At 53.1% G+C, this 26,868-nt stretch overlaps 9 protein-coding genes across 9 annotated transcripts; 4 read left to right on the forward strand and 5 right to left on the reverse strand.

The window, feature by feature from the left end:
* Nucleotides 1-1,132: 1,132 nt before the first annotated feature.
* Nucleotides 1,133-4,141, reverse strand: BU26DRAFT_466234 (putative OPT oligopeptide transporter). Its single transcript, XM_033825223.1, has 5 exons — nt 3,624-4,141; nt 3,465-3,575; nt 2,786-3,415; nt 1,775-2,728; nt 1,133-1,691 (listed from the first exon to the last, which is right to left on the reverse strand). The coding sequence occupies exons 1-5, from the start codon at nt 4,033-4,035 to the stop codon at nt 1,402-1,404; spliced, it is 2,397 nt and encodes a 798-aa protein (XP_033677830.1). The 5' UTR covers nt 4,036-4,141; the 3' UTR covers nt 1,133-1,401.
* Nucleotides 4,142-5,222: 1,081 nt separating this feature from the next.
* BU26DRAFT_437497 (uncharacterized protein) lies at nt 5,223-5,575 on the reverse strand (the record flags this gene model as incomplete). Its single annotated transcript, XM_033824237.1, has 2 exons — nt 5,223-5,463; nt 5,514-5,575. 2 exons carry the CDS (start codon nt 5,573-5,575, stop codon nt 5,223-5,225), a joined length of 303 nt encoding a protein of 100 aa, XP_033677831.1.
* A 5,969-nt stretch (nt 5,576-11,544) lies between these two features.
* On the forward strand, nt 11,545-12,413 carry BU26DRAFT_523832 (uncharacterized protein). Its single transcript, XM_033830146.1, has one exon. It carries the CDS (start codon nt 11,584-11,586, stop codon nt 12,292-12,294), a length of 711 nt encoding a protein of 236 aa, XP_033677832.1. The 5' UTR covers nt 11,545-11,583; the 3' UTR covers nt 12,295-12,413.
* Nucleotides 12,414-12,501: 88 nt separating this feature from the next.
* On the reverse strand, nt 12,502-15,110 carry BU26DRAFT_543584 (uncharacterized protein). The gene is made up of 2 exons (XM_033831702.1): nt 14,738-15,110; nt 12,502-14,684 (listed from the first exon to the last, which is right to left on the reverse strand). Exons 1-2 carry the CDS (start codon nt 15,035-15,037, stop codon nt 12,600-12,602), a joined length of 2,385 nt encoding a protein of 794 aa, XP_033677833.1. The 5' UTR covers nt 15,038-15,110; the 3' UTR covers nt 12,502-12,599.
* Nucleotides 15,111-15,426: 316 nt separating this feature from the next.
* On the forward strand, nt 15,427-16,484 carry BU26DRAFT_523834 (uncharacterized protein). Its single transcript, XM_033830147.1, has 3 exons — nt 15,427-15,555; nt 15,582-15,585; nt 15,645-16,484. The coding sequence occupies exon 3, from the start codon at nt 15,788-15,790 to the stop codon at nt 16,298-16,300; it is 513 nt and encodes a 170-aa protein (XP_033677834.1). The 5' UTR covers nt 15,427-15,555; nt 15,582-15,585; nt 15,645-15,787; the 3' UTR covers nt 16,301-16,484.
* Nucleotides 16,485-17,420: 936 nt separating this feature from the next.
* Nucleotides 17,421-18,731, forward strand: BU26DRAFT_581798 (uncharacterized protein). The gene is made up of 2 exons (XM_033834508.1): nt 17,421-17,605; nt 17,660-18,731. The coding sequence occupies exons 1-2, from the start codon at nt 17,430-17,432 to the stop codon at nt 18,540-18,542; spliced, it is 1,059 nt and encodes a 352-aa protein (XP_033677835.1). The 5' UTR covers nt 17,421-17,429; the 3' UTR covers nt 18,543-18,731.
* Nucleotides 18,732-20,568: 1,837 nt separating this feature from the next.
* BU26DRAFT_119569 (purine permease) lies at nt 20,569-22,576 on the reverse strand. The gene is made up of 2 exons (XM_033819500.1): nt 22,234-22,576; nt 20,569-22,182 (listed from the first exon to the last, which is right to left on the reverse strand). Exons 1-2 carry the CDS (start codon nt 22,387-22,389, stop codon nt 20,593-20,595), a joined length of 1,746 nt encoding a protein of 581 aa, XP_033677836.1. The 5' UTR covers nt 22,390-22,576; the 3' UTR covers nt 20,569-20,592.
* Nucleotides 22,577-22,849: 273 nt separating this feature from the next.
* BU26DRAFT_410056 (5-methylthioadenosine/S-adenosylhomocysteine deaminase n1) lies at nt 22,850-24,284 on the forward strand (the record flags this gene model as incomplete). The annotated part of the gene is made up of 2 exons (XM_033822922.1): nt 22,850-23,299; nt 23,349-24,284. Coding segments are annotated over 2 exons (1,386 nt in total), but the record flags the coding sequence as incomplete, so codon positions are not given.
* Nucleotides 24,285-24,298: 14 nt separating this feature from the next.
* BU26DRAFT_570270 (uncharacterized protein) lies at nt 24,299-26,794 on the reverse strand (the record flags this gene model as incomplete). The annotated part of the gene is made up of 6 exons (XM_033833987.1): nt 24,299-24,935; nt 24,983-25,001; nt 25,055-25,962; nt 26,118-26,552; nt 26,600-26,641; nt 26,718-26,794. 6 exons carry the CDS (start codon nt 26,792-26,794, stop codon nt 24,299-24,301), a joined length of 2,118 nt encoding a protein of 705 aa, XP_033677838.1.
* Nucleotides 26,795-26,868: the final 74 nt, after the last annotated feature.

A 26,868-nucleotide genomic window follows, 5' to 3' on the forward strand; every position in this document is an offset into this window, starting at 1 on the left:
TTTTACGCGTTAATTATAAATAATAATATTAGAGTAGAGTTTAGAAGCGCTAGCTTAGTTTTATTTAATCTAGATTTAGTAGTATTAAAGCTTAAAGTTTAATTACGTATACTAATACTCTCTACTAAAAATACTACTATCTAGAAGTATAAAATACCTAGTAATCTTATTAAAGTAAGGTTCTAATTAACTTTAATTTAATTAAAGATTATATAGTATCTTAATTTATTACTAACTTATATTATTAAGTTACTTAATTAGCTTAAGAAAGGTAATAAGCTAATAGCATATTAGCTAGTACTAATAGAGTCTAAAGTCACCTAGCTTTAAGTAGCTAACGTATAGAAAAAGAAGTATAATTTACGTAAAAGAAAGTAAATTTAAAAAGAGAATACTCTTATAATTAAAGCTAGCTTATAGCTAGTTACTTAAAGAAAGGCTATAGATTAGAATAAGAGTAAGAAGTAGTATAAAGAGATAGTAGTACGTAATAGCTAGCTAGCTTAGCAACGCTATAGACGCTATAGTAAGCTAGAGTATAATACGTAAACGTACTAGATAGTTAAAGATAATATAAATAAGTTAGATAGCTTATCTAGATTTATCTTAAGTAGCTTAGAGTTAGAGAAATCTAAATAAGATAGTAGCTTTTTAGTAGAGACTTAGTATTTTTAGAGAGTTTAATAATATAGAGAGTTTAATAATAAAGTATATTAACTAGAAGTAAACTAGATTTTTCTTAAAAGTTAGTTAAATACGTATAGCTTTTTAATTACGTAATATATCTTAGTATAACTTTATTATATAGTATAAAATACTATAAAAAATATATATATAAATTTTTATAGAAAAATATTAAGATTTCGCTTAGTTATTTAAGAAAAACAAGTTAATTTTTATTACTTTTTCTTACTAAGAAATCGTAGAGAGTTTAATAATATAGAGAGTTTAATAATAAAGTATATTATAAGAAGTAAGCTTCTTAGTATTATATATATATATATCTTTTAGCGTAATCTTATAGATTTCTCTAGAATCTCTAGAATTATAATTCTATTCCTGTAACTAGGATTCTAATCCTGTTCCCGTGACCGGGATCCTGATCCTGTCACGTGACTTTCCCTGCTCCGTAGTCTCGCCCTCTTGGTCCCCCTTCGGAGCAGCGCCCAGTTTGTCCGATCCTGCGATCGTAACAGGAGGGGCTGAAATTTAGTGTTGCGAGATCGGGGCCAATGCATCGGTACAAGATAGTACTAGGTTTCCGAGTGTAAGGTGTTGTACGTGGACCCGCAATCTTGTCAAACCGGTTCTAGACCAAACGGCTTTGCAGTGGGCCTTTTATCTCTTAAACTCACCATTAGATCCCTCTGAGGCGCCAAGGTTGCTTGTGCCAGATTTCCACTAGTCCTCGAGCGCAAAGCACCGCTCTACACTCTCCTCATTATTCCCCCACCAATTCGGCATCGTAACCACCTTTCCACTACTAAGGAAAATGAACATCAACAACATCGCGATATTGAACCCAGCATCAAGTGCCGCCGCAACGAGATAATTATACCGCCTCCACGTTTCGAAGCGGTGCCGGAAGAACCACCGCATGCAGATGTAGCCGACAATAAAGCGCGAAATGTAGCCTGTGGAAAGGTTGCCATAGAAGGCGGAGACTCCGGAACCGAAGATGGTAATATTCCCTTGATAGTGAGGTTAGCGAGGTGCGATGGGAAGGAGAGAAGGTGCAGGAGTGATATGGGGCGGGAGATATACGGTGACTTACAGAGGTGAAACTTCAACTTCGACCTAGGAAACGCCCGATGCAGCGCATACAACACCAACGGCGCCGCAGCGCCATACAAAAACGCCCACGGCAGCGGCTTATACATATGCTGCGCAAACAGCCGCTTTGGCCCAATAAGCACATATTGCACGCCCATCGTATTATAACTCGCGAGCTGTTGGCCTGTCCATTGGTGCAGCGGATCCTCCTTATCGCCCAGGAGATAGTCTTTCTTTGCGCGGAGCACCCACTGGATGACGCCGTAGTTAATAGGGACGCCAATCAGCTCGCCGAAGATCTGGCTGAAGAAGATAGCGCGCGGTGGGACGTGCATGTAGTGGCCAATCTTCTGGTCCTGAAGCATATACTGTGCGCGATACCAGATGTCGCCTGCGATGCAGCCGTACGCGTTGGCGCCGGCAGGGTGCTTGTGCCCCGAAGTTGCGTGGACCATGAAGCCGTAGAGGAGCTCATTGAAGGAGCCAATGGCGACTTGGAAGCTAGAGAAGGAGTAGAGCCAGCCGAAGGGTAATATCATCAGCCCGGAGCTGAAGATGGCGATGATGAAGGTCCAGATAGGGATGAAGAAATAGCCTTTGGCGAGGATGACAATGATTGTGACGAAGGATGCGATGAATAGCACCACGTACCACCACAGGGGAACCTCCTTGTACGAACGCATGAGCACGTTCAACCGATCGGTGTAGAATTCGTTAATAGTGTCTTTTCCTTTGTCTTTGGCCCGCTTGCGCAGTTTCTGATATGTCTCGCGGATCTTTGGGTATCCGAAGAGCGCCATCCAGGTGAGAGCACTGATGTACGACGAGTAATCGAAGAACAAGGCCCATATTGCTTGGGTTCCCATGTACACGGGCCCGAGTTCCTGATAGGCTGTCTCGTTGAACGTGAGATCAGGCGTAATTAGAGCAGCCGCAGGGTATTTCGTCCCATTCTCTATTAAGGTGACAATACAATTAGCGAATGTTCGGTATTCATAGCGAGGGAACTCACCTAGGAAGATGCGGTTGGACATAAGTTGATGATTCCATTCTCCAAGCCCACCCCATTTCGCAGCCGGAAGCAAAATCCAGCAGCTGAAAATGTACGCGACCGTAAGGACCACCGTTGTCCAGAACGGGACCACCATCGGACTGTTGAAAGCCTGATTCGAGATATTGGCCCAATCCAGTGACAAATTGAGCATGCCCATGCCTCCGATGCCAGCTCCAACGAAGTTCGCCACGGAATTATGAGGCGCGACCCAGCAGAGGAAGGATAATGAGCTCAGGAACGGAAACACGTATTCTGGTAAAAATTGCCAGCATACTATGAACGCCAGTGCTCCGAAGAAAACAATCTTCTGCTTCTTTGCAACCCAGGAGTCGCGGGCGGACTTGCTCAGGGTCTCGAAGACGGCAGTCTGCATCAAGGAGTATGGCCAGGTATAGATGGGGTCATAGAGGAGAAATTGGCGGGCCAGAGCCGCCATAGCGTATCCGATGTACACGATGGCCCACATGAAGAATACTGATGCCGCTGCTGGGATGTAGGTGTCGTAGTATAGTTGGGCTAGGGAAATGACTGACCAGGCGGCATTTCCAGTCGCTCCAGAAGCCGCAGTGACGGTGACGAGCACATTTTCTTTAATTTGGTTACACCGTGATAGCACTTCGGAAAGGGATTATCATACCTTTCACGTGCCATGGGCCTGGGTTCAGATTGAAGCTGAATTTGGTGAACGGAATGCGAATAATTTTCTTTGGGAGGACATCAGCGAGCCAATGTCCCATGTAATGAGAAGCTGTGATCTTCTTAGCACTACTGTAAAACCGGTTAGGTAATTGCTTACCAATCTGAACAAAGAGAACAGGATAGACAGCGGCTGTCGTCCGGTAAACTCCCATCGTATAAAGAATTGCACCTGGCGGTACAAAGATGAAGCATAGGAGAAAGTATCGAAAGGTTAGAGTAGGCGCGTTTGGATCATCTTCGAGACTAACGATGTTTCGCACGATCTTGGGCAATTCCCGGACGTCGTCTGGAAGGTCGGTAACGTTGCCTTCTTCATCAATTGTCGGAGAAGTCCCAGATGCTGTGATCTCGTGGTCCGTCTTCTCAGGACCGGGCAGTGGGACATCGTGCTTTTCCGTGTCTTTTCCGTCTGGGAAGGCGCTAGATTCGGTCGCAAACGTGTCTGCGCGCTGAGGGGTCGTACTCTCCCCCCGCAACTTTCGTTTGAATCGGTTGATGAAGGACGCCATTTTACGAATCCGACGGCGCCGTCGCGAAAGCAAGACTCTGGTCAGGCGCTGGTGTTGCGGTCTCGCAAGCGTACGCTCGTAGTACTGGGCCAAAGGAAAGACCGCACAGTCGCCGTTATAAGGGTTTGTCGTTATCTGAGTGCGACATAGACCCTTGCGATCGCGCAAAGTATGGCACGGACTAATATAGAGATAGTGCTGCCATTGGAAGACGGGGTAATTGGCAACTGCCTGTTCGGTAAGTCGCGAGGACACCCTGCCATGTTGGATCGCTCAAGCACCCGGCTTGTGCGACAAGCCTTGGATGGCGACGCTTGGTTGAAAGCTTGAGATGCTTGTGAATGAATTCCAAGGAAAATAAGTCTTTCGACAGTGCGATAAAGAAAGGAAATCGGGGGATAGTCCCAGAATCAGTTTATAGCGACTAGGAGCGACGTCTAGCTCAGGTTTTCGCACTCTAAGCTTTTCAAGTTGGGCTCCCTTGTCCTGGTCGCACTGTGGGGAGTGTGCGACAAGGATAACAAGCAATCAATATGTCGGCGCCGTGGGAACTGAGACGATACCCCGCAGAATGGTTGGATCCTGCGAAGGTTGCACGATTAGAGGGCCACTCCCCATCTCATTATTGGTGTAGCCTGTGCTGGGGCTAGGGGGAAATAAGATCGCCCAGGGTTGCTGAGAGCGCTTAAGACTTTCCCAAAAGGCTGGAAATGTGAACATGATCCTCGAGCATCCGTGCGCTGAGCGTCATCTCCATCCCTATGGCGTAATGACGAAACAGTGTACGAGGTAGATGCTACGTTCGTGACTGGTGAGAGAAAGTCGTCAATCGATGTGCGCTCGCAAGGATCCGTCGCATTCCCAACACATACTGTTAAGGAGTACCCTTTCGTGAACCACAAAATACAACTTGGAAAGCTCCACGTAACCGCGAGTATTATTTGCGACATTTCTTTTGGCGTGTAAGAGCAAACGGGAACAAGCTCGTATTGAGCGCGTGGGTAGTCCCGGCCTGGTGGCATCGCAATTAAGGCTGACGAGGACGCGCAACGTGTGCGCAAAGAATTGGAGAAGATTGAAAAAGGCCGTAGGCGTGCGGTGTTACACCTAGTGTATCGCAGTCCTTTTAAACACCTTAAACGTCTACACCAATGCATCGTTCGCCTCAATTCCATGCCAGCCGTTCATTATAGATCCTCCAGCCACATTCGCATGCGTTCTCGTCGGTGGACTAGATTCAAGTCTCTCGCTTCGTTCGTCCGCAAACTCATCGGTGCTGATGGCTGAATTAGCGCCTCCCGCGTCAAACTTTCAGAATCGAAACACACTTTTACAAAACCGATGTCAGTGCTCTTCTCCCGGAAGCATTGACGGCAGATGTTAAGGCCATATTTCCGAATGAGACCGGCCCTGTGAGTGCAGACTCGGCTTTTGAAGTCAGTATAGGCCCTGTGGACTTCAGCGCGATATGGACATACCACGAGCGGCTGCCCTTGCCGTAGCTTCGCGGGCGGGAGTACCAGACCGATTCGTGAGACATGGTTCTGACTTTGTGAAAGGAATCGCGTAGGGCTTCGGCGGGCGTGCGTTGTGTGCGGTTGGTATGTCCAAAGTCGGCGCCGCAGCGTAATTCGAGATGTGCGGACGACTAAGCGAGATTATGTAATCAGATTTCACGTGAACTCGCGAGCACCGAATTATCGCCGAATGAGACGCTCCCGCTTATTCGGCGCGAGGCCAAAACAAACACACCCACCTAACAACACCAGCACATGCCGCCGCCATGAGGATTATAGAACTAGTCATAGATGTAAGTCTGATGCTGGAAGGCACGCGACCGCATCTAACATGTGTCTAGGGCTTCAAATCGTACGCCATCCGCACCGTCATCTCAGGCTGGTTTGTTTACCTTGAACGCGCAGACAACAGCCACTCATAATATGCAGGGACGACAGCTTCAACTCAATTACCGGTTTGAATGGGTCTGGGAAGTCGAATATTCTGGACGCAATATGTTTTGTTCTCGGTATAACGAATATGAGCACTGTCCGGGCTCAGAACCTCCAGGTGCGTATGAAGTCGGAGGGTGAAAAGCGCAAGCCCTAACGCATGCTGCAGGACCTCATATACAAGCGCGGTCAAGCTGGTGTGACGAAAGCGAGCGTAACGATCGTATTCGACAACCGTGACAAGTCGAACAGCCCCGTGGGCTTCGAGGAGCACGCCCAGGTATCGGTAACAAGGCAGATCGTGCTGGGCGGAGCGAGCAAGTACCTCATCAATGGCCATCGCGCGCAACAACAGACGATTCAGAATCTTTTCCAGTCCGTACAGCTCAATATCAACAATCCAAATTTCCTCATTATGCAGGGTCGGATAACGAAGGTTTTGAACATGAAGGCCGTGGAAATTCTATCCATGCTCGAAGAGGCTGCCGGAACTCGCATGTTTGAGGATAGGCGGGATAAGGCATTCAAGACCATGGCAAAGAAGGAAATGAAGGTCCAGGAGATCACCGAGCTCCTCCGGGACGAGATCGATCCGAAACTGGAGAAGCTGCGACAGGAGAAGCGCGCATTTTTGGAGTTCCAGCAGACACAGAGCGACCTCGAACGCCTTACACGTCTCGTGGTAGCGCATGACTACCTACGCTACAAGGAGAAGCTGCAACAGTCGGCAGACGACCTCGACGCCAAGAAGCAGCGCGCCAAAGACCTAGAGGAGTCTGCGGTACGCATGAAGAAAGAAATCGAGTATCTGCAGGAAGATATCAAAAAGGTGAAGGCTTCGCGGGAGAAAGAGCTCCGAAAGGGCGGCAAGTTTCAGGCGCTGGAAGAGGAAGTCAAGACACATTCTCACGAGATTGTGCGGTTGACTACCGTCCTCGACCTAAAGAAGACAAGCATGGCTGAGGAGACGGAGCGCAAGAAGAGCATTGAGAAGAGCGTTAAAGAGATGGAGAAACAACTGCAGGAGAAGACGAAGGCATACGAGAAGCTGCAACAAAAATATCGGACTGCCCACGATGAGCTCGCCAAGCAAACCGAGGAAGTCGAGAAGAAAGAGGAGCTGCTGCAGACGCTTCAGACTGGTGTAGCATCGAAAGAGGGCCAAGAGAGTGGCTATCAGGGCCAGCTACAGGATGCCAGGAATCGAGCAAGCGCTGCCGCGACGGAACAAGAGCAGAATAAGCTGAAAATTGCGCATCTCGAGAAGCAAATCAAGGAAGACGAACCGAAGGCGAAGAAAGCGAAGGAGCAGAACTCCGGTCTCCTGAAAGAGCTTGAGGCGCTCAAGGTGCAGGCAAAGAAGCTTGAAGCGGAGCTCACCAAGATGGGTTTCGAGCCTGGAAAGGAGTCGGAGCTGTATCAAAAGGGATCCCATCTGCAGGCTCGGATCCGGGAGCTGAGGCAACAAGCAGACGGCTTGAGGAGGAAAGTCGCCAACATTGACTTTAGTTACAGCGACCCGTCGCCGAATTTCGATCGGTCGCGCGTCAAAGGCTTGATTGCACAGCTCTTCACGCTCGAGAAGGAGCATACGCGCGCAGGTACGGCTCTAGAGATCTGCGCCGGCGGCCGTCTCTATAACGTCGTTGTTGACTCAGCGGATACCGGCACAAAGCTGCTCCAGAATGGCAAGCTTAGGAAGCGTGTCACTATTATTCCGCTCAACAAGATCACTGCTTTCAGGGCTTCGGCGGAAAAGATTGGCGCGGCACAAAAGATTGCACCTGGCAAGGTCGATCTGGCGCTTTCTTTGATCGGCTACGACGACGAAGTCACTGCTGCCATGGAGTATGTATTCGGTTCGACTCTTGTATGCGAGGATGCCGCAACCGCGAAGCGTGTGACTTTTGATCCCGCCGTTCGCATGAAGAGCGTGACTCTTGAGGGGGACGTGTACGATCCTGCGGGTACTTTGTCCGGTGGAAGTGCGCCTCAATCAAGCGGTGTCTTGGTCACTCTTCAGAAGCTCAATGAGATCACTAAGGAACTCCAATCACAGGAAAATCAGCTCGCGACCCTTCAGGCTACCATCGCGAAGGAAAAGAAGAAGCTTGATTCCGCACGTAAGACGAAGCAAGAACTCGATCTCAAAACGCACGAGATCAAACTTACGGAGGAGCAGATCAGCGGCAATTCTTCCTCGTCGGTGCGTAGTTCGGTTGCTGTGTTTGATCAGACTAACCCGTGTTGCAGATCATTCAAGCGGTCGAAGGAATGAAGCAAACAGTTCTCCAGCTCAAAGAGGACGTCAAGAGCGCGAAGGCAAGGCAAGATGAATCATCCAAGGAAATCAAGCGCATCGAGCGAGACATGAACGAGTTCAACAACAATAAGGGTAGCAAGCTCGCCGAGCTGCAGTCGTCGCTGGACAAGTTGAAGAAGGCGCTGAGCAAGAACAATGCGTCCATCAAACCGCTTCAATCAGAGATGAGGGAGGCTATGGTCGAAGCGGAGCAATGCGGCGGTGACCTTGCAGCGGCACAGGAGCAGTTGCAGGACGTGCAGACAACGTTGAAGACTCAACAGGAAGAGATTGATGCTCTCATTGCTGAGCAGGCCCAAGTCAAGGCGAGTCAACAACGAACCCTTTTTGCGCTTCCCCGCAGCTAATCAACGCAAAGGATGCCCATGATGATGCTCAAGCCAACCTCGTGGATGAACAAGCCAAACTCACTGGATTCGACGACGAACTGCGCGCATTGGAGGATGCGATTCGATCGAAGAATTCCTCAATCACCGAAGGGGCTTTAGAACAGCAGAAGCTTGGCCATGAGATCGAACGGTTCCACAAAGAACGAGACGCTGCGTCCGGAAACCTTCAGGCCCTTGAGAAGGAATACGACTGGATCGCGGACGAGAGCGAGCTCTTCGGACGGGCCGGCACGCCGTATGACTTCAAGGGCCAGAACATGTCCGACTGCAAGGCCAGGCGTAAGACCATGCAGGAGCGATTCCATGGCATGAAGAACAAGATCAACCCCAAAGTCATGGCCATGATCGATAGTGTCGAAAAGAAGGAAGCCAGCCTGAAGAAGAACATGTCCATCGTCATCAAGGACAAGAGGAAGATTGAGGAAACGATTGTTAAGCTCGACGAGTACAAGAAGGAAGCGCTGCACAAGACATGGACCAAAGTCAATGGCGATTTCGGTCAGATCTTTAACGAGCTTCTGCCCGGCAGCTTTGCCAAGCTGGACCCGCCTGAGGGCAAGACAATCTCCGATGGCCTTGAGGTGAAGGTCATGCTCGGCAAAGTGTGGAAACAGTCCTTGACCGAGTTGAGCGGTGGCCAACGGTACGTATCGCTTAAGGCGGGATGCTCGTTCAGGGCTAACAGGCTTCAGGTCACTGATCGCACTGTCGCTCATTATGGCGCTGCTGCAGTTCAAGCCAGCGCCGATGTACATTCTAGACGAAGTCGACGCCGCGCTCGATCTTTCGCATACACAAAACATTGGCCGTCTCATCAAGACGCGGTTCAAGGGCTCGCAGTTCATCGTCGTCAGCCTCAAGGACGGCATGTTCCAGAATGCGAACAGGATATTCCGCACGAGGTTTGTCGACGGGACCAGTGTTGTTCAGGCGACCACTGCGGCTGAAATGAAGTAACGAGTTGGATAACATGTCACGCGGCGCGGGACTGGGTTGGGTGTACAGGGCTCGGGTTGCGGATTCGGCTGGACGGTGCACGGCGGGCATTGCGCGGCGTTGGTGGGTATCTTTTGTATGTCGGGCCTAATGTTCTAGTTTGGAAGCTGGTCCTGCGTCGCTGCCGTGTGAGTGGCCCGTTCCTGCTTGAAAGATCTTGTCTGCCGTCTCTCCTTCCCTTTTCGGCTGGCGATCCACGTATAGGCTCCGCGCACCTCGTCGCACACGCCTTGGGGACAACACCTGCTTGCTTCTTCAAACAAATCATGTTTCCTTGACCGCCGCCGCGCCTTTATGGTCCGCGCCATTCTTATACCGTCCTATGAACAATTCTTTCTCCCGTCAGTTGTCCCTGTCTGTTGCCACCCAAGCGGAAGCGAGCGATTGCAGGTCCGCCGCATCCCCAGCCGCCAACGTCTAAGAAACTCATCATATGTCGGGGGCGTCCTCTGAGACCAACTCGATCGAAATAGACCACCGGCGGCCTAAGCTCACTCTTCAGCCCGCGAGCCAGCAGGATGCAAACAACGATGAGTTCATCCGCAGCCCTGCCCCACGGCCAGCCATCGCAAGGCACTATACTTCGCTCGAAGAGCATGCCGACGCTGTGCAGGCGGCCGGTATAACACCTGGGGGCGGAGGCTCGACGCCTCGAGCCGAAGAACGACGCGACGGCTTTAGCTGGGAGAGGCGCCACGGAGAAGAACCGGATGCTAGTCCGGTCCCACGTCCTCTCCCTACGCCATCTACTCCGCCGCCACTGGAAGAGATTGTGCGCAAACTGTCTAAAGAAGATACAGCCAGAGACAGAGAGTCAAGCATCACTAGTTCCGACACGGTCCCGTCTCGGTCTTCTACCATACAGCTGCCCGCAGCGTCTCCCTCTACTGGAACTGTGCCCCGAACGGATACTAGACGGTCGTCGTTTAACGGCCTCACGAAGGGAGTCCTGAAACACGTGCCAGATATGCGCATATTCTTGCCTGCGGAGAAGGAGCTTGAGATCGCAGAGGGCCGTAGAAGTCGGGATGGTGGCAGCAAGGGCAAAACGGGGCGTCGCACGAAGTTCGATCTCCCTCCAACGCCGACCGATGACTCCTCGCCCGAAGAGGCTGAGCAGCCCGCCGATGTTCCGGCAAACAAGCCGCCTCCGCCGGAGCCATCTCTGCCGGCAAAAGGTGCGGTGAAGGACCGCAGAAAACTGGCCAAGGGTGAGGCGATGAAGCTCACTCTTCCACTTGACCTCCCTAATCTGCCCTCCAGAGGGCGAGCGCCAGTGTCTGGGCTTCGCAACGTCGCTCATGTTGCTCCACCGCGGCGTCTGAGTCCTAAGACGCCGTGGATACACGACCATCCTCCGGCCTGGCAGACATCTGGACCAGCAACCGCCTCACCTACGATTCCTGAAGGCGGTAATCAAGGCGGACACGGGCTTCTTCCCGGTAGTGATCCCATTATATCATCTTACTCAGAGACACCGCCCGCTCGTAGCCCCAAGCGTCGCTCGATCGGCCGCATACGATTCACCAGAAAAAGTGAAACGCGAACGAGCGGCAACTCTCTCCCTCCGACTCCGGTGGCGAGTGCTTTTGCAGCAAACCGCCAACTTGGGGAGCCGCTTCAGATAGCACAAACGGAAGAAGGGTCCAGAGGAACTGGCAAACGTTCCAGCCGGAAGCGATGGAGCGGCTCTTGGGCCTCTAACGACTCCCCCGATTCTCCTTCTGCTGAGACGAATCGCTTGATCTTTACCCGCTTCCTCAAACCCAAGCGCTCAGGCCAACACATCACGACCGGCGGCGCAAACCCTTCAAAGACTGACAAGTGCTCCTTGCGCCGCAAGCAGTCCGTCCCTGCCCGTCCAGACGCAAACCTCGACACCATAGCCAACATGCCCGTCCCACCCGCCTTCGTCCCTCCCGGCCTAAACCGTGTCCCCACGCCCCCTCTCCTCGACGCAAACGGAGAAGTCGTAGGAAAGCTAGCAGACTTCTTCTTCGACATCCAGGGCGTACGCACCCACAAGCCGCCGCAGACTCCAGGTAGTATCTGGGACTCGGACGCGCTGCTCATGTCGCAGGAAACCAACATCTCCCCTCCGACCTCCAACTCTGACGAATCGCCCCAGGGCCTCAGCGTCACCCCGCTCGCTCACGACGACCCGAAGAGCACACAACCCGCGGCTCCCGCTGCTGGCTATCTCACTGTGATCACGCCGCCGTCAGCCGCACCGCCCGTACCAGACTTTGCGCAGGATTGGTTCCGCGTGCAGAAAAACACAGAGCCGCCGTTCTCTTCTGCACGAAAAGACTCCATGGCCCGCGAAGCAGAGGCCCGTGCAAAGCTTGAGTGGCTGGTCCCGGAACATCTGCCGACTAGCCCGCTCTGTCCCCTCAATAGCAAATACAGGGGCTCCGGCAAGGGCATATGTCCGTACCACGGGGCGCGAAAGAAGAGCCTTGCGGCGAGTAGGATGAGTGTTGGGAGTGTGGGTGGGAAGAGATTGGATGGGAGGAGGGTGAGTGAGATTATGGATGGGGTGGACGAGGGGTTGGGAAGTAGCGGGCGGTGGAGGAGGGTGTGTGCTGCGTCGAGCCCTTGAGCTGGGCTGGGCTGGGCTTGGACACCTGGGGAAGAGCGTGGCATGAGATGAGATGAGATGTGACGAGGGGATTCCTTTTCATTAAGTGAACGATTCTTGCATCGGTCTGGCGTTCCTGGGACGGAAAGAGCGACGCCTTCGCGGGCTGCACTGGTGGGACTGGCAACACAGGGCAATGACTACGACGGCGCGAATAACGAAGAATACCCCTCTTGCTTGCACGCTTACTAGTAATAAAACACCACGCACACGCTAAACGCTATCAAACGCCCCTCATATCTCATAATCCATGCTCATCCTTGGCCTCAGCCAAATGTTTTCCCTCTCCCTGCCCGTCTCAGCGGACTATTCTCCCAAGCCTGCGTAAACCCATCCTCATCTTCATCTTGATCGACGTCACCCAAATCCACACCAGTCACACCCTCATCAAGCTCACCCTCGACCTCTCCAGCCCCCGTCATGCCCTCATTCTGTGGCGTCCCCCAAACCGGGCTGGTAGCAATCCTTGGGCGGCTCTTAAACACCCTCTCATACTCGACCTCCTCGCTAAACAACTCCTCCTTAGGCGTATGCTCACCGCTCTTCGCTTCCTCAATGGCCTGGATGGATCTACGGGTGCGCGGCGTGTCGAATTGGTTGGTAGGGTAGATGGATTGGCGGGCGCTGCTCTTGCGATTTTTTTTGTCTTTCGGTGCGAGGGAGGCGCGCGGTTTGGCGCTCATGGCGGCCATGTTGAGGCGGGTGCGTTCGAGGAGGGAGGCGCGGCGGTCGAGTTGTGGGGGTTCGATGGTTGGAGGTTCAGGAAGCGGTGGAGAGGGGAGGGAGGGCGACTCGGGGACGGATTGAAAGGTGCTGTTGCGGGGTGCCATGGACAGGCGGGTGCGCTCCATGAGGGAGAGGCGCGGTTGTTGCTTCTTTACCGGTGAAGGCGTGACATCGCCGATAGTGGAGATGATTTGGGCGGCGAGGGCGTCTTCGGTGTTGATCTGGGGTGGCTCGAGAACGGGTGGCTCGGAGGGGAAGTAGGAGGATGGTGGAGGGGGGGATGGAGAGGGCGACAGTGGTTCCACAAGGCGGAAAGGCCTCGGTGGGGATGAAGTGGTTGGAAGAGCGTCGGAAGTCTCCTCTGTTGCTAACGGTACCTGATGCTCCACTGCTAATGATAGGACTGACCGCGAAGCTTGCGGTACGGGACGCACAGTCGATAGATGGCCGACAAGGGTCGTCTCAGAGTCGACAGGAGTAGCTTCATGGCGCCGTGGTGGTCGAGTCGGTATGGTTTCCTTGGACTGTTTTCGTAAAGGCGGAGCTGGCTTGGTGGGCCTTCCTGGGCTTGCCGGCACCTTGGGTACAGAGTCGGACCGTGACTTCCTGCGACGAGTTGGTGATGTTGGAGCGGCCAACGACGAGCCACGTCGCCTCACCTGAGCGTCGGAAGGATAAATATGCTTTGCTGTGGCTACACGCGCCAGCTCGTCATCCATCTCAGAAATAATGTCCCGGTATTCTGCGCGCAACGGCGGTCGTTTGACGGGCTCGTGCTCAGGGATCTTCGCTTGAGGCTGGAGCTTGAGATGGTCTTCGAACTTGAACTCCCTCGTGGGAGCTTCAGGTTTTGCCGCCGAAAAAGACGGTATTGGCTCTTCTTTCCGCAGCTTCTCGTGGAACATCTGCCACTTCTGCAGCCTGGCCTGCTGTTCCTGAACTCTCGTTTGTAGATTCTCCAGAAGCCCAACCTCCGGCACAGCACCCTCTAGCTTGCGGCCTTGCTCAACCATGTTCCAGACCCGGTTGAACGAGCTGTTCAGGAAAGCATCCTCAGCCTGGACATCTTCTCCGTGAAGCATGACTTCCAACCATTTCTGGTTGCCAATCCAGTTGTCCTTCAGCTGCTTTTTGATTGCAGCCGCCTCTTTCTGCGGTATGGCTGGCTCCCGGGCCCTTGGGGTTTCTCTGCATTTCCTTATCCGTTGGTTGATATCGTCCGCCTTTGCATTCAACAGACGTTCAAAATCAGCGAATCTTATCCTCTTTTCGTCCTTCCTCTTTAGGATGTTGACAAGTGCCGCTTTATGTGCAATAGCGAGGGGTAACAAGGACGCCTGAGCATCGCCCGGCAAGTTAGTCGTGGTAGCCAGCCTCCTGGCGACGGCTGTTCTCTTCTTTTTCGCTGGTCGCGAGGCCAGAGCCTTCTTCAGCACGACGGTCGAGAAGAGCGCCAGCACCTCGAAGAAGCGGTCGCCCTTGCATTCGTCCAACATGGTCTTCCTGAGCACAGACTCCCGGCCCAGTATACCATCCTTCTTCAGTTTGTCGAGCGAGCGGTAGAGGGCATTTCGGAGGTTGCGCGATTGGACGGGTTCGAGGGGCGGGAAGAAGGGCTGTAGCTTCTGTGATAGTGGTCAGGCTTTTGTGTCGTCTTACGGCGCGGGGCTCATCGTACCTGGCCCGTCTCTTCAGGATCCCATATCTCGAACAGCCTGAAGAGGCACCATTCCACACCGCTCATCCGCTGCTTCTGGTCTGCATTTTTCGAGGAAAATGTCTGCACCGTGATGTCTGGCCAGTCAGGCCGCAAGTCCAGATCCAGCAGGCGCAGGTTTGTCACAAAAAGTTTGATATCTGAGGGCGGTATCGGGTTTGGGCCCTGTGTTGACTTGTTTGTTTTGACCGACAAGCTCCGTGACAGACCGCTCGCGATGGTTCCGGTCGCGGATGAAGACTGCGAAGTGGAGCGCGACATACTGCAGCTCCGAGGTAAGACATGCGCAGAATGCCGCACAACGAGGCGCCGAAAGACGGCAATTGGGGGTTCTGGACAGACTTGTGGTGTGGAGCTGAGTCGCACACCAAAACAATGCGGGTCGGACTATCCCCGCCTGGGCCTAGCGCCGCCATTATCGATTAGCTCTCCAGGGCTACCGGCTTGTTTTCACCGCTCGCAAGCACTCCTCGTCTCCCCGCCTTCCACCGCGCTCCTCCGACTTCGGGAGGCTGGACTGCCACGTCTATATATATAGTCCGCCCCCTCCCGCACTGCAGCAGTCATCGCAATCGCAATCGCAATGACTGTGCCTCAGACGGCCGCGACGGGCGGCGAGCACGCGCACCGCCTCAACGGCACTGGCACCAGCAACAGCGCCAAGTCCGACCCGAGCCACAACGGGATTGACGAAAGCACTCAGACCAACGGCTTTGCGGACCCTCATGCAGGCGAACTGAACAAGAAAGACATACAAGGCCCTCAGTGGACGGTGCGCAGCGGTATGTTGTAAGCATGGAGCGTTGTCCGTATGCGGCACCTTCCTTTCGTCTCGCTTGCCTGCATTCCTCTCGTTGACTCCATCTAGCCCTGCACGAGTTCAATCTCCGTTATGCCGAAGCCACCACCTCGCCCATCCCGTTCTTCCATCTTCTCGAGCGCCTGAAGACGACAAAACGCGCAGGCTGGCGCCGCTTCGGGCTCGAGCATGCCGAGTCCATCGCCGACCACATGTACCGCATGAGCATCCTCACAATGATGGCCCCTGAAGCAGTCACTTCGAAGATCGACTTCATAAGATGCTGCCGGATGGCATTGATCCATGACATGGCTGAGGCACTAGTCGGGGACATCACGCCCGTAGACGACGTGTCTAAGGAGGAAAAGAGCAGGCGCGAGTCAGACACCATGGACTACATCTGCAACAACCTACTTGGCCGGTACAACGGCGGCCTCAATGGTCAGCAACTCCGGGAGCTCTGGCAAGAATATGAGGACAGCAAGACGCTGGACAGCCAGTTCGTCCATGATATCGACAAGGTGGAGTTGATCTTGCAAATGGTCGAATATGAGCGATCCCAGTGGGGAGAGACGGACCTCGGGGAGTTCACGTGGGTGTCTCATAGGATTCAATTCGAGGTGGTAAGAGGATGGGCTGACAAGCTTCTCCGGGAGCGCCTGGTGATGTGGCGGGAGATTGGCAAGGAGCCAAACTGGGCGGACGGCACGAAGCCTGAACTATAAGCGATGTTTTCACAGGCGCACAAAGGTGAAGGCGTATGAGCCGGTTGCGATGCACTCTCCACCTACCGGTTCGCGAACATGTCTGTACGCGCGGCGGCTGGTTCAGGCGTTTGGGAAAGGTAATAGCGCTGTGAGTCCTACGACTCTTCGATATCCCTAGCATAAATTACTTCAAATACTTCGATCGCTTCCCTCTCCTAGTGTTACCCCCCCCCCAGCTATCCTTTAACCTTCAGATCTTGGCCACTGCCATCGCTTAGTGGCTATTGCATTTCTGCGGCGGGGATAATCCGATGTTTGAACCAGGGACTATCAGCATGTGTGGAAATCACGAATTATCCGGTAAGCTGCGCATACGAAATTCCGTGTCTCACATCGGGGACACGATCCATTGGCGTAGGACAGAATATATTGCGTCGATTCAGACTTCGGGATGCGAGTCCTCGCACATAGAACCCTTCCGACCGTCATGTCTCGACTAGTGCTAAACCCTGGTTGGACCTGGATGGTAGTCTACAGATTCACAAAAGAGCGTCCGGGTTTCGAACACCGCGTCGATAAAAGTGGCGTTATGCTGATTTCTAACGTAATATGGGCTTGATGCTGGCTGTAAATCGGCTCTCAGTGGTACTCACATTTTCTCTCGATCCTATCGACTCTCCAAAATCAGCAGAGCACCCTCTCTAAGAACCCACTTTCCCGTGGGTAGGGGTTACCGCATCCCTGGAGCGGGTAAAGATTACCTCTTTTCCCCGGTAAGCAGCTGGTATGAGATAACCTTGGGAGCACCAGGGGTTCGTACTTTCCATTTACCAGATTTCTACGCCCTGCCAAGCAGATTACGCCCTGCAGTAATTGGTCAAGAACGCCTTCATGTATGGGGACTCAGCAAGCATACAGGACTGAGTTCGTCTAGACAACCCAGGTCGATGTTCAATTTCTGTTTAGTTGGGTTTGTTTGGATGCAATTGTCGGATGAAAGCAACCACTTCGCTAACACGCGCAGTTTACGCCCTGTCGAAAGAATGAGCAGGCGGAGTGGAAGATAAAAAGGTGGAACTGTGGAGATGGCAAGGCTCGATCACTCCGTCGGTTTAGAAGCAGCTTTCCTTAAGCCTGACTGAGCAACATGCGTCTCCCTGCAACAGTCCTCACAGCAGCAGCGCTGACGAGCGCTGCATCCGCCCTCCCTCAACCCCGTCAATCCAAATGCGCCCCCTTTAGTGGCAACTTTACAATCAAGCAGTACCAACTTTATCCCGAGAACGCAGACTTCGACTTCAACTCCTGCAAGCTCTATGTTGGGTATGCTCTCCTCCCAACTTACCTTAAGTCACTTCAACGCTGACAGCCCCGTAGCCAGCTCTGGAACGCCTCGCTCGGCATCTACGACCCCTACACCAAAAAGCATGAGATTGTCGAGTTCGAAGGCATCAGCCACAACTCAGCGTTCCACATGGGAGCCGTCGGCGTCGACCGCAAGACCTGCCTCGTGTCCATCATCGCCGACGCCGCAAACGCCTTCCCCTCCGAAGGGAAAGACATCTCCGGCACGAACTGGCTTCTCAAACTCGACCCGGCCACCAAATCTCTCCTCTACAAGCTCAACCTCACGGAAACGAGCCAGGGCCGCTACGGCGGCTTCCAAGACGTAGAGCAAGACCCCGACGGCAACGCCTTCGTCGTCGGAACCTGGCCCGGCACTCTCCATAAGGTTAGCAAAGACGGGAAAACCGTCACGCCGTGGTATCTCCCCGAGAACATCGTGCAGACGGAGAAGGGCATCGGCGGTATCGCCGCCCTCGACTGGCTGCTCCTCGCCCAGGGCGACGCGAGTGGCAGGATATGGCGCTTCGATATGCGCGCGGAGAAAGGCTTGCCGTATCCTGTCCCTATCACTTCGGGTAACCACTCGTTCAGCGCTTCCGATGCCATTTATCTCCCGCCCCGCTACAACGGTACCGTCTTGCTTGTCGCGGAAGATAATGTTGGCATTAGCGTGTTCAGGAGTAGGGATGCGACGTGGGATAGCGCCGAGTTTTTGGGCTTGGTGGGCAGGCCGGCAGACGCGGAGGTGGGTGCGGGGACGAGCGTGGTGGCTCCCGTGCAGGTTGGCGAGGGCGTTTATATGGTGCTCGAGCCGTTTGGCGACGAGGGCTTGGGGGGTCCGGGGACAGCAGGGGGTAGGGCGGAGTTTGGGTTTTGGGATGTTGGTGCGGAGGTGGATAAGTTGTTGAGATAGGGGATAGGGGGTGGTGGTGGGTATGATGGTGAGCATCATGGAGAGGGTGTTGGTGGTTGATGTTATGTCTCAGGATGTTCTTTACTTGCTGCAGAACGGTTGATCGGTGCAAGGAGAGAAATATCATCAGCCAGTGGGATTCCGGTCTCGTCCCCATTCTTCGCAGACGCGTCCGTTTGAAAAGGTTTGTTGTGCGTCGTTTGAAAATTCGACATCAGCTGGGAGCCCCGAGCCCATCATCTGCAAGCCCTCCGCCCCTTCGACGCCGAAGGCCTTCCTCCATTCAGCCTCATCCGCAAGTTTTACGGGACATTAGGTGGCTAGACGCTAGATTTGAGATCCAGCCACTTTTTCCCATCAGCACATCTCTGCAACGTTTGAGAAGCGGGGCGAGAAGCGGGGCGCCCAAGGACTCCACAAGGACGCCCAGCCACAATTTTTTCGCCCATAACACGTCCTTCTATTTCAAGGGAGATCCAGACGTGGCTTCCCCACTATAGTCGTAGGCTGTCGCTTTGGAACCGAGTGAGCGGACGCGTAAACCCATAGCGCTAGGAATTCTGACTTCTCTGGCTTAGAGAAATCTAGCGTAGTAGATATATCTTTACGCCAGTATTCTATACTAGGTATATTTAGAGGTAAGTTACCTATTTTCTTATATAGAGAGCTTCTAAAAGGTTATAATTTACTTATATTATAGAGCTTCTCTATTTCTTCAAGCTCTCTACTCTAAGGCTTTTTACTTACTCTTTTAGCTACCTAGAAAATAGAGCCTATACTTCTAATAGGCCTAGAAAAGTTACCTAAATAGGGGCCTTAACTTTCCCCCTAATACAGGGGGGAGCGTTACCGTAGTGCGGCCTCTCTGCCTCCAGACATTTAAAGAGATTATCGTAGTCTAAGCTCCCATTTATGGCGCGCTCGACCTCCAAGGAAGTCATAGGCCAGCGAATTTCGTTGTTATGGCCCCTGGATTCATCCACATCCACTCGTCTTCCCAGCGGCGTGGTCACTACATTGGCGGTTCGTACTTGCTTTTCTGTACAGCAAAGGAGACGGGCTCTAAGGCCCAATGAAGGCAGAGGTAAGTAACCTAGAAGCCAGAGGTTCCTAAGCCATCACAAGCGCGTTTCAATCTCCTGTAGAAAAGAGCGATCATGCCGAAAATAGCTGATGCTATTTTGAAAGTAGCGACGAGCGGAAGCGCGGAGAAGGCCCATGTCCCATTGCGCGGCCGACAGAAGTCATAAGGGGAACCAGTGTGGGAATTTTAGTCCGAATATCGACCCTATGCCTGGAGCGGCGCGGCCATGTTGTCGGAATCGTTCGACTTCTGATCCATGGCATATCTAGAGGGCGACCTTTCCTCTCCTCCATCTGGCATAAGCCCGGCAGCGAATGCGCATTTGGACACCACAAAGGAAGTAGCATAACTATGCATGCCGGCAGCTTTCATCCACGGTCTGGATCGTCCATTGCGCGCGAGAAGGAAGGTACATGAAACATGGAGATAAGTAACGAGACGAAGACTATTTTCCACCAAGTATTCCATTATCATCCCAGAAACCATGGCTTGACAGATTAGCCTTTCGAGTCTCCGACCAGTGAGGTGGGGGCAGCGGAAGGCAGGACGATGGCCTCTCTCAGCGAATCCACATTCCTAGCGGTGAGAGTAGATGTCGGTAATCCCAAATCTAGTCATGAATGGGGGTAGCACATTGTTTTGTCGTTCCGCGCGATATTCCCATATCATATGCGTAGGATGAACGGTTCCCGAGCAGTTTCTCTAAGGCATATGTGGGAGATTTCGACCATTTTCGTGCATATTGAACTTCAAAGCTTGGGCTCGACGAACTCGGAAAAGTATCGGTCATGTCAAGCGTATGTTAGAACTAAAGAAGGGCGGAGCCCATGCAGCGGCTCTGCCCTCAATTCCAGAGATGGAATTTCTTGGCGGTGGATTGGATGTAAAAGCATTCCACGAGAGCGGACGCCCAGCTTAAATACTGTGTACTCATAAGACGCACTGGCTGACTAACGCCCCTCACCGCTACTGTCCCAGACCAGGATGCTTATGCTCATCACCATACCCCATATTCACTCTCGGCATCTCGCCCCTATCCCGCGGCAACACCGCATTCAAGAACACGCCCACAATCGCCGCAATAACAAACGGCGTCTCGACCGCAAGATTGATCCCCTGTTCAAAGCCTACAAGATTCACATTGGGCCCACTGTAATCTAGAATGCTGGCAAACCAATCCGGCTGGCAAATGTCCATAAATCCGATGCCCAGCGCGACGGCCAGAATGAAGCGATCGCGACGCGTCCAGGCGATGAGTGCCAGCACGCGGATACCGGCCACGGCGATGGTGCTGTAGAGGAAGACTTGCATGCCACCGAGGACGGAAGGTGGCATGGAGGCGAATACAGCGCCGAGTTTCGCGATTATGCCCATGAGTACGAGGAAGCCACTTGCTGCCCAGCCTGCGCGACGAGATGCGCAACCCGTGAGCACAATGACGCCGTTGTTCCCGGCCTGTGAAACCATGGGCGGACCGGTTGCCAGTGCGCTGAAGAAGCTGCCCAGCCCGTCGCAGAGAATGCCACCTTGGATCCGGCTATTGAACTCTGTGCCCTCTATGGGGACGTCGGAAAGCTCAGCTGTGGCGAGGATGTCCGGGATACAGCTCACGGCCTGGCAGGCAAACATGATGATCATCGGCAGCACAAGAGCGCCATCAACCGATAGGTTGAACGTATGTACCCAGAGAAATGTGCCGGCGGGTGCTTGTTGAAGCTGCTCTGTTGACCAGTACCCCGTGGCGCCAGAGATGATGCATCCCACGGCGAGACCGATAATGACCGAGGCTGAGCGCATAAGCGGCGCCCCGATGGCTTCCACAAGGATGATGGTAGCGAAAACGCTGAAACCAAGACCGATCAGCTTCGGATGACCCCATGCAAGCGGCTTCGGCGCAGAAACGTCTGGGCAAAGCGCGTAGAAACCTTCTCCGCCATGACAGTTCGAGCTTCCACCCCAGTTCTGCAGCCCGTTTCCGACCAGGTAGATACCGACGAGGGTAAGCAAGCTCCCGGTAATGAGCTTGGGAAACACTTTGTTCAGCATCTTGGGTGGGACAAAGGCCATTGCGATCTGGATCCAGACGCAGCAGAGCATGGTGCCTAAGCACGCGCCCCATGCATCCGGGCAAGGGCCCTGGGTGCCGTCATCAAGAACCGGACAAGAACCGGTGTTATATCGAAGGGCAGCGTAGTTGAAAACGATGGGCAAGATGTCGAAGGTTGGACCAACAACGGAAAGCAAGCCCGTACCGACGAAGAACGGCGTTTTCATGATATGGAGGCGTGTGACTTGAAGCGCCGTCGCGATGCCGGTTGCGATAAACGCAGTCGATACGAGATACTCCGTCACGGCCGAGTCGAAGTTGAATGCTCCAGAAGCAATGGCGAGAGGCGGCGAGACAATGGAACCGATCATAGTCAGGGCATGCTGCAGGCCAAGCAACAGGGTGAGGAGGACTGGGGTTCTGTCGTTCAGACCGTAGAACGGCGCCTTGTAGTCTTTGTATTTCTTGTTCAAAGGCCATATGTTAGGGGTGATAAGATATAGGTAGTCCTGGTGAGTTAGCTCTTCCTGCTGGCCGTCGTTCGATGCCGGGTAACTTACGTAGTCCCCAATCCACCCATCCTTGGTCAAGAATGTGTACTTCAGTTCGGCAACCGTCTCTTGCCATTTACTGGTGACCGTGCCTTGGCTAAGCGAAGGTGCGCAGGCGACAGTCTCAGCCGATTTCGGGGTTGGCTCCATAGCTTTGGCGGACATTGATACGAATCTAAGTGGAGCGACAAGCTCCGGCAACCAGGCGCCTGGAAAGGGGAATAACTTGGAGTACAGGCCGTGTCAGCCCATCCGGTCTATATACGGTGGACTTGAAACGAATTACTGAAGATAGGCCGTTCCCGCACTGCACCCTGAGTAAAATCAGATAGATACAGAGTTCCTCAACTTACTTATGGGATGGTCGTTGACCAATCGGCGGCGAGCGATAAAGCCATCGCTTCGCGGATCTCGGCCGCGCAGGGATGATTCTACGGCAGGTCGTGGGCTGGAACTTCAGATAGGAACTTTCGGCAGCGGCCGAGGGTCCAACTTACTAAATTTCTTAGTTATCCTGAAATGCAATAGACAAACAAAGCGCTTCTCCATCTCACTTGCACAGCACTCGAGAGTATCCCACGCTTCCAGGATGCCAGAGGATCGGCCATGCAACGCAAGTGCGCGCCTCTTCGTACACGCGGTTATCGTGACCGTGAACAAGGAGCGAGAAGTGATTCTTGACGGTGCTCTATTCGTGAAAGACTGCCGCATCGCCGCAATTGGGAAGACCGCCGATATCCTTCCCTGGATCCAGGCAGCGGAGCAAAGCATCGAAATCGTCGACTGTGCGAACAAGATCATCATCCCAGGGCTTGTCAACACCCACGCTCACCTAGCGCAATCGCTTCTTCGAGGACTCGCCGAAGATCTGCCCCTTCATAGTTGGCTCTGCGATGCGATATGGCCTCTGGAAGCGAACTACGCCGAAGAAGACGGATACGTGGCGGCTATGCTCACGATCGCGGAGATGTTGAAGACGGGGACGACCTGCTTCTTGGAGGCCATGCTTACTCACCGGAGCGGACTTGATAACGTCGTCAGAGCTGTTGAGGAAACAGGCATCCGAGCTTGTCTCGTAAGCTGCCACCTACCATCTTGGTGAGACTTTTGCTGATAGGAGGCAGGGTAAACTGATCAAGGCAGCCGAGACGAATGCGGATTTGAACCTGAAGGATGCTAGGGACCGGGATGTCGCGTCCATGTCGCTCTCTTCCGCGCTCTCTGCTCACGCAAAGCACAACGGCTCCATGAACGACCGACTCCATCTTTGGTTTGCTGCCGGCACGCCTAGAGGCTCCCCCATCTCCGCTCATGCCGCAATCGGAGAAGCCGCGAGGAAGTACGATGTTGGTGTCACGATGCACTGCGCAGAAGCCCCAAAAGACCTCTCCATATACCGCGAGTACTATCAAAGCAGTCCGCTACAGTTCTGCAGGGATACCAAATTGACTGGCGCAAAGAGTGTTTTCGCGCATGTCGTGCATCCAGACCCCGGCGCCGGTGATTTCGATATCTTGCGGGAAAGCAAGAGTACTGTATCGCATAACCCGACCAGTAATCTCAAGCTTGGCTCCGGCGTATCCCCTATACCAGATATGCTTGCAGCGGGGGTAAACGTGGCTCTGGGGACGGACGGCGCGCCATGCAACAACACATACGACATGTTCCGCGAGATGCACATGGCGTCTATTCTACATTGCGGCGTGCGGCAAGACGCTGGTGTGCTTAGCGCATATCAAGTCCTCGAATTTGCGACCATCAACGGGGCTCGTGCGCTCGGCCTAGAGGAAGAGATCGGTAGTCTGGAGGTCGGTAAAAAGGCGGACGTGGTCGTCGTAGCTCCAAAAGGCGTGTATTCTGCTCCTTGGGATGTGGCTGAGGCGGCTATAGGAGGAATGGACCCAGTCACTGTGCTCATACATAGCTCAAGAGTGAGGATCGACACTGTTCTAGTTGACGGTCGCGTTCTTGTGGACGATAGGATGTTGATGCATATCGACGAAGAGGATATCATCCGGAGAGCCAAAGAGTCTGTAGCAGGAATTCGAAAGAGAAGTAGTGTGGGCGCTCGCAATCACATGTCGGTAAAATATACATGATTTAACTCAGTTGAAACGGTCTGCGAAAATATGTCGGCCAAGAACTGTCCATCAAATCCGGTTTGTGGCGGAAGAAGGTCCATGAATGCATCCCATGCGCTATCGACGGTATCACTGGACTGCTCAGTATCCAATCTTGCAGCAGGCGTAGTGACGCAGAGATTCTCGGAGACATCCCTGATGAACGTCTGGACATTGAAGGCCCGCACCCTTTTTCTCGGTTGCGAAGAGCCGATCACTTCGGCAGGGCGGGATCTCTTTCTTGATTCGATAGGTCCGGAACTGTCGAGCTCCTGCTGCAGGAACGACAGTAACTTGACGCCGCGCAATGCGATCTTACTGTGCTCGAATTCTCTCAAATACTCAATAGTGTCTGCGACAAGTTGCTTATGCTCTTCGAACTCTTTCTCGCCGTGTGTCCTGTGGAAAGCATCCAGACTCAATATGATACCGGCTGCCACTGAGAAGGCTTGGTCTATCCACAAAACCGGTCCGTTTTCGTCGATCGCCGCAAATGCCTCCTTAAGGATTGTCTTGGAAGCGGCAAGACAAGTGCGGCGAGTGAACGAGAATGCTGTGTTGGTGAAAGACAGCCCGACAAACTTGCGATGTCTAGTGGATATTAGATTTAGAACAGTTGCTCTTTAAATGACACTCACATCATGATAATTTTGTGTGCTGGCTTAGAGTCAGCATGGGTACGTACTGCAAACTACCGCCAGCATACCTACCGGCACATATCGTCAACGACCGGCGTGCCCAGCTCACATATATCGGCCACTCAGCAGCGACAGGGGCATTCGCCAACAAGAAGGTCGGCATGTATGCCGTCGCAAGCTTCCGCATCTTGTCGTCGTACTTCAACACCTGCTCATACTTGGTGAGCAAGGTGTTGCAATGGGCCATGGCATCGAGCAACTGCGGCATGAGGGCCGCAATATCGTAGAGGTAGTTGCAGTAGCTCGCCTGGGTGGGTGTCGACTGAGGCTGGACTTTCATGTCATCGTCGTTGCAGTTCAGCGGTTTGGCTGTGCGGATGAAACTAGGATTGAGCGCATAGGATTCCGAAAAAGGAATACTGAACCAGTCTTGAGTACATAGTTGGGTGAAAACGCGCCTACCGGCTTCGCGCTTGCGAAGCTGGGCAGGAGGTGTTGATACTGGCTCGGATCCGAGCCTGTGTAAGCCCAAGCTTTGTGCTATCCGCCCTGCTGAGGCGAGGAGAACCGACTGGCTATTCGAATAGCCCAAGATGTGAGCGGAGATGGTCAAAGTCGCAATCGCTTGTACGGAGTAGATAGTGTGAACCTCGATGTACCTAGCCATATTCAGGCATGTAATCGTCGCCTCATACCATCGAAGGGATAAAGTCGGTTTTTCTGAATTGGAGAAGCCCCATGCGCGATATGTAGCTCGAGACGCGCAAGTCATGCTCCCGGTCATGATAGCAAAGAGCAGTGCTAACCATTGGAGGTTGAGCTCTTCATGCCAAATATCTCCTCCGTGTTCAGAAAAGAACGTGTTGAGATCATTTGAGAAAATTTTGGAAGAGTATGATCCATGATACCAGAGGAGAGAATTGCTGTGGTACTCAACCAGGAGGGTGATGTGATCTCTGCTCGGGAGCAGCGCCTCTAACCTGCGAACGCGGCGGTATACTTAGCAGATGTCTGAGATGAAGGGGAGGATAGTTTGCACTTCAGCATGTGTTAGCTTTACCTGCTGAAGGCCCTCGGGAGGAGCTCTCCGCTGTTGAAGGTTGACTTGCTGGAGTGTGTACCGCAATCTACGTACATGTCTAGCTGCACTCCTCTAGTGCTCCCTGTGAGGATGTTGGTGGCAGGCGCACTGTCTTCCTGGCCAAAGTTATGTCGCCTGGGGCCGCTTTCATGTTCGGGAGCGTTCGCAAAGTCGACATCCTTCCTGCGGCCCCAGGCTAAGAACTCAAGCACAGTAGCTGCATCGCCGTCATTTACGTCCGCAGGGGAGCCGGTTTCTTCCACTGTTCTATCTGCGGGAGTTACTGGTCGGCCCGAGCGATCTCGAGTGCGTTCAGGGGTCTGATTCAAACTGGAATGATGGTTCTGCTGTAGCCTGGCTTCGAGCTGCGTTACACGACGCAGCAGCGTCTGGACGGCGTCATTCGTAGCCGCTGATTCGCTAGGCAGGCGCGCCGGTGTAGCTGTCGCCACTGCATTCTCTTCGCGACCGCACAAATCGCCCATTCCTCTGCCTGAACTCAGTGGTAATGTCCTAGATGATTGATCCGTCCTTACCTTTTGATGCAAGTGCCGCAAGGAATGTTCTTATCGCATTTGCTGCAAAGGTTTTAGCACTTACTGGCTGGGAACGCTGCTCCTGAAGGCCCTCGGCGGGTAAAGTTTAGGTACGTACATTTTGCGACGATGACACTCGGTGCACGTGAGCCGGGCACGCTGGCCCCTGAGTGTACCAGAACCATCATCATCCATGGCGGGTACACATTCGAGGTGGAGGTTGAGAAGGCGGAGTTGGCGGTGTTGCGGCCGCAGTTCGCCGTCTGAAA

This window comes from Trematosphaeria pertusa (genome assembly GCF_010094035.1).
Source record: "Trematosphaeria pertusa strain CBS 122368 unplaced genomic scaffold BU26scaffold_18, whole genome shotgun sequence".
Taxonomy (NCBI): domain Eukaryota; kingdom Fungi; phylum Ascomycota; class Dothideomycetes; order Pleosporales; family Trematosphaeriaceae; genus Trematosphaeria; species Trematosphaeria pertusa.

What these genes read in the sequence shown, in the direction of transcription:
- BU26DRAFT_581798 (XM_033834508.1), top strand. Translation starts at nt 17,430, where the DNA reads ATGCGTCTCCCTGCAACAGTCCTCACAGCAGCAGCGCTGACGAGCGCT. An exon ending in TCCTGCAAGCTCTATGTTGG is followed by an intron (nt 17,606 to 17,659) that starts GTATGCTCTCCT and finishes ACAGCCCCGTAG; the next exon opens with CCAGCTCTGGAACGCCTCGC.
- BU26DRAFT_466234 (XM_033825223.1), bottom strand. Translation starts at nt 4,035, where the DNA reads ATGGCGTCCTTCATCAACCGATTCAAACGAAAGTTGCGGGGGGAGAGT. An exon ending in AGGCCCATGGCACGTGAAAG is followed by an intron (nt 3,416 to 3,464) that starts GTATGATAATCC and finishes ACCAAATTAAAG; the next exon opens with AAAATGTGCTCGTCACCGTC. An exon ending in GTCCAACCGCATCTTCCTAG is followed by an intron (nt 2,729 to 2,785) that starts GTGAGTTCCCTC and finishes TCACCTTAATAG; the next exon opens with AGAATGGGACGAAATACCCT.
- BU26DRAFT_523832 (XM_033830146.1), top strand. Translation starts at nt 11,584, where the DNA reads ATGCCCGTCCCACCCGCCTTCGTCCCTCCCGGCCTAAACCGTGTCCCC.
- BU26DRAFT_543584 (XM_033831702.1), bottom strand. Translation starts at nt 15,037, where the DNA reads ATGTCGCGCTCCACTTCGCAGTCTTCATCCGCGACCGGAACCATCGCG. An exon ending in ATCCTGAAGAGACGGGCCAG is followed by an intron (nt 14,685 to 14,737) that starts GTACGATGAGCC and finishes CCACTATCACAG; the next exon opens with AAGCTACAGCCCTTCTTCCC.
- BU26DRAFT_119569 (XM_033819500.1), bottom strand. Translation starts at nt 22,389, where the DNA reads ATGTCCGCCAAAGCTATGGAGCCAACCCCGAAATCGGCTGAGACTGTC. An exon ending in ATGGGTGGATTGGGGACTAC is followed by an intron (nt 22,183 to 22,233) that starts GTAAGTTACCCG and finishes CTAACTCACCAG; the next exon opens with GACTACCTATATCTTATCAC.
- BU26DRAFT_523834 (XM_033830147.1), top strand. Translation starts at nt 15,788, where the DNA reads ATGTACCGCATGAGCATCCTCACAATGATGGCCCCTGAAGCAGTCACT.